This window comes from Phalangium opilio, unplaced genomic scaffold, assembly GCF_054372755.1.
Source record: "Phalangium opilio isolate 3A_F unplaced genomic scaffold, DU_Popi_V2 ptg000105l_1, whole genome shotgun sequence".
Taxonomy (NCBI): domain Eukaryota; kingdom Metazoa; phylum Arthropoda; class Arachnida; order Opiliones; family Phalangiidae; genus Phalangium; species Phalangium opilio.
Window position 1 is genome coordinate 3,331,822 of NW_028324207.1, and position 3,759 is coordinate 3,335,580.

The window sequence follows — 3,759 nt, forward strand, 5'->3', positions numbered from 1 at the left end:
ATATTAGTTTTGAAACGAGTTAAATTCTAGTATTTAACATATGTACTACTTAATTCCTCGTAGGTAATTAGTTTATTGCCTTAAGTGAAATTAATGCTGAATTTTATATACACAAAATAAATGTTTACTTCCAAAATTTAAATGTAAAATGTGTGAATTATTTCCCAATTAATAAAAGATATCCACCTATTTTTCATTCAAATTAATTTCCCAATTAATATTAATTAGGCCTAATAAGCTTAAACTATCAAATTAAGAGGTTTCTTAATTTTACAAAATTATTACAATCTAACATGCAAAATTCCAAGGCTTAAAAACATTTTACTTTTACATTAAACGCCGCAAAAGAATTGACCAATAAACACTAAGTAAAATTACGTAATGAAAGAGGAAGTGACGTACATTTGGTTTGGATTAAGGTTTGGTGGGAGATCCAAATGTCGATTTGGATTTGGGTTAGAGAATACGGTTTTAAGCGCCCTATCCAAATGGAGCCGATCCAAACGTTTAGATTTGGATCATCGTCCAAATGATTTAGATTTTTAGAGAATAGGGTCCCAGGTATATTTCCAAGTCGAGTTTGGGTCATGAGTCATTAACATTGTGCCAACTGCTCTGATTGTTAACTACCCTCTCCCGAACATTAACCCGCGTTTGGAATATAAAATAAAATGGCCCAATTTGTTGAAATCTTGAAGCTTGACTCGATACAGAAGTAAAAGCGTGTTGCATGATTTTCGTGTTTTACACGCAACGCCTTGCCCCAAACAGTCTGATCAATATTGTTTCTAGTGTTGTGGATAATAACTGTAATTAATTGCGACTTCAGAAGTCGTAAAGTTTAACATTGAAAACAGATGTTTAAATCGGAAAAATTTATCCCCTTTAAGGTTGGATTTCCATTTTAGAAATAACCTAACGATTTTCCACTTTTCCGAAATTATGTTCGAAGGTAGAATTCGTGGGAATTTCTAACACATGGCAGTAACGCGTGACTGCGTCTAGGCTCTAGTCTGGTAAATAGCACACTTTCTCTATCTATTAATTTTTTGCTTGAAACTTTTTTTAAATTCAAGAATTACCAGTGGTTATTGGTCCTTGGGACCAGTTTATCAATTGCAAATCTATAGGAAACCTACTACGGGTGGGACAAGTTCGAGGACCAGTTTGCTATTTTTGACACGAGGGGGTCAAAAAAGTTTTAAAAATATTCTTATTTACCAGACTGCTAAGAGCTATATACGTATCTCTCAGAACTCCGTAAGATGGCCGAACATTGCAACTATGAAAACTTTTTGAATCGCATGCTCCGAGACAGATTCATCTGCGGCATCCAGCATGAGACCATTCAGAATAGGCTGCTGGCCGAGGCAGACATAACGTTAGCGCAAGCACTACAACTGGCCCAAACGATGGAGACAGCAGCACAAAATACGAAGGAAATCAAAGGGAGGTCCGACTCACTCCTGGAACCAGTCAACAAGATTTCACAATCAAACATCGTACGCGCCGACACGAGAGGAAAATATGGCGAGCGTAGAAGCCGAAATTCAAGGAAACCACCGACATCACACCAAAATCTCGGGTGCAACAGATGTACATCGCGTGAGCATAATTCAACACGTTGTCCGTATTCCGAATTCACCTGTCACAAATGTGGACTCAAGGGACACCTTAGAAAGGCATGCCGTCGTCCCGATTCACGCTCGGAACGCTTCGAAGTACATACCATGGCACAACAGCATACGGACCAATACGACCAACCTGTAGACAGCCATCACAGATGGGAAGAAGGGGCGGTGCACAACGTAGCACCCAGGAACGTCACAGGTCTTGAGCCGCCATGTGAATATCATTTGTTTCATGTCCACGGCACGCTGTCCAGTAACACCTTAGAGCCTGTTTACAAAGAATGCCAAATCAACGGAATCACCTCGCGAATGGAGCTAGACACAGGATCGGCATACTCGCTGATGCCATATGAAGAGTTTAAAAGACACGGACACCACCAGGCATTAGAACCGTTCAACAACAGTCTCACATCCTTTTCTGGCCACCAAGTCACCGTGCTGGGAGTCACCAACGTCAAGGCGCAAATCGGAGAGGTACACGACCGCCTTCCACTTTTACTATACCAAGGAAAAGGTCCAGTTTTGCTCGGAAGACAATGGATATTTTCAAGATTAAACGTACTTCGAAAGGGGGCGAATCACGTATCAACGAGGATAGCACACGTCACTAACCATCAAGCGTCACTTGGCAGGATATTGCACGCTCACCGCGACTTATTCACCCCGGGTCTAGGACGGCTCAGAGGGGTCAAAGTCCACCTTCATGTCAAGCCGGGAGCAAAACCCAAATTTTGCAAAGCCAGACCGGTACCGTATGCCATACGCAACATGCTAGAAGAGGAACTCATTCGCCTTGAGGCCGCCGGAATAATTACCAGCATCCCACATTCGTAATATGCTTCCCCGATAGTCCCTCTGGTCAAAAAGACGAACAGCTTACGGGTATGCGGGGATTACAAACGCACGGCTAACCAAGTACTGGATATTGAACAATACCCATTGCCACTAGCAGAGGACATTTTCTCCGAGATGGCAGGATGCAAGTATTTCGCTAAACTCGATCTTAGGGAAGCATACACCCAGCTGGAATTAGACGAGGAGTCTAAACAAGTGGTCGTAATCAACACCCATAAAGGACTGTACAAACCCAATCGATTACCGTACGGTGTTGCTTCCGCGTCGGCACTATTCCAACGTCACATAGAAACCGTGATACAAGGCATTGAGGGCACGGCCGTATTCCAAGATGACATACCCATCGGCGGAAGGGACCCTGACGAACTTCTGCAACGGTTGGATCACGTTCTGGGAGCACTGGCGAAGGCAGGGCTGAAACTCCGACAGGAAAAGTGTCAATTCCTCCAAGACTCGATAGAAATATTGGGTCATCGTGTCGATAAAGATGGCCTTCATCCGCTGGAAGATAAAGTCAAAGCCATCGATGACGCACCGGAACCAGTAAATACCGAACAACTCAGATCTTTCCTGGGGTTGTTTGGATATTACCGAAAGTTCATACAGAATGCCTCAACAATGTTAGCACCATTGCACCGCTTACTGGAAAAAGGAATTCCCTGGGCTTGGGGAAGCGAACAGCGAACGGCCTTTGCCAAGGTCAAGATTGCCCTGAAATCTTCGAACTTGCTGACTCACTACGATCCAAACAAACCGGTTATATTGGCATGTGACGCATCACCTTACGGTATCGGAGCGGTAATATCGCATACCGACGAAGCTGGAATAGAACGCCCAATCGCCTTCGCTTCAAGAACACTCACCAAGGCGGAGAAAAATTATCCTCAAATAGAAAGAGAAGCGTTGGCGATAGTATTTGGGGTATACCTCTTGGGAAGACGATTCACCTTGCTAACCGATCACCAGCCGTTGGTCACTCTGTTCTCAGAAAGTAAAAGCATCCCAATCATGGCTGCGGCCAGGATTCAAAGATGGGCGTTAACATTGGCTGCATATCATTACGAAATACGTTATAAAAAAGGATCTATGAACAATAACGCGGATGCTCTCAGCAGGTTGCCGGTGAAGACACCAGAATTCGAGGCCCCGCTTCCGGAAGAACACGTGTTCTTCTTATCTTCATACGAGGAGACGTTTCCTATAACACGAAAGATGATCAGAGAGGCCACCAAACAAGACAACCAGCTAAGGGAAGTTCTCAAATTCACGCAGC

At 43.6% G+C, this 3,759-nt stretch overlaps 1 protein-coding gene across 1 annotated transcript; it reads left to right on the forward strand.

The window, feature by feature from the left end:
• Nucleotides 1-1,265: 1,265 nt before the first annotated feature.
• Nucleotides 1,266-2,465, forward strand: LOC149625329 (uncharacterized). The gene has a single exon (XM_089852135.1). It carries the CDS (start codon nucleotides 1,266-1,268, stop codon nucleotides 2,463-2,465), a length of 1,200 nt encoding a protein of 399 aa, XP_089708261.1.
• Nucleotides 2,466-3,759: the final 1,294 nt, after the last annotated feature.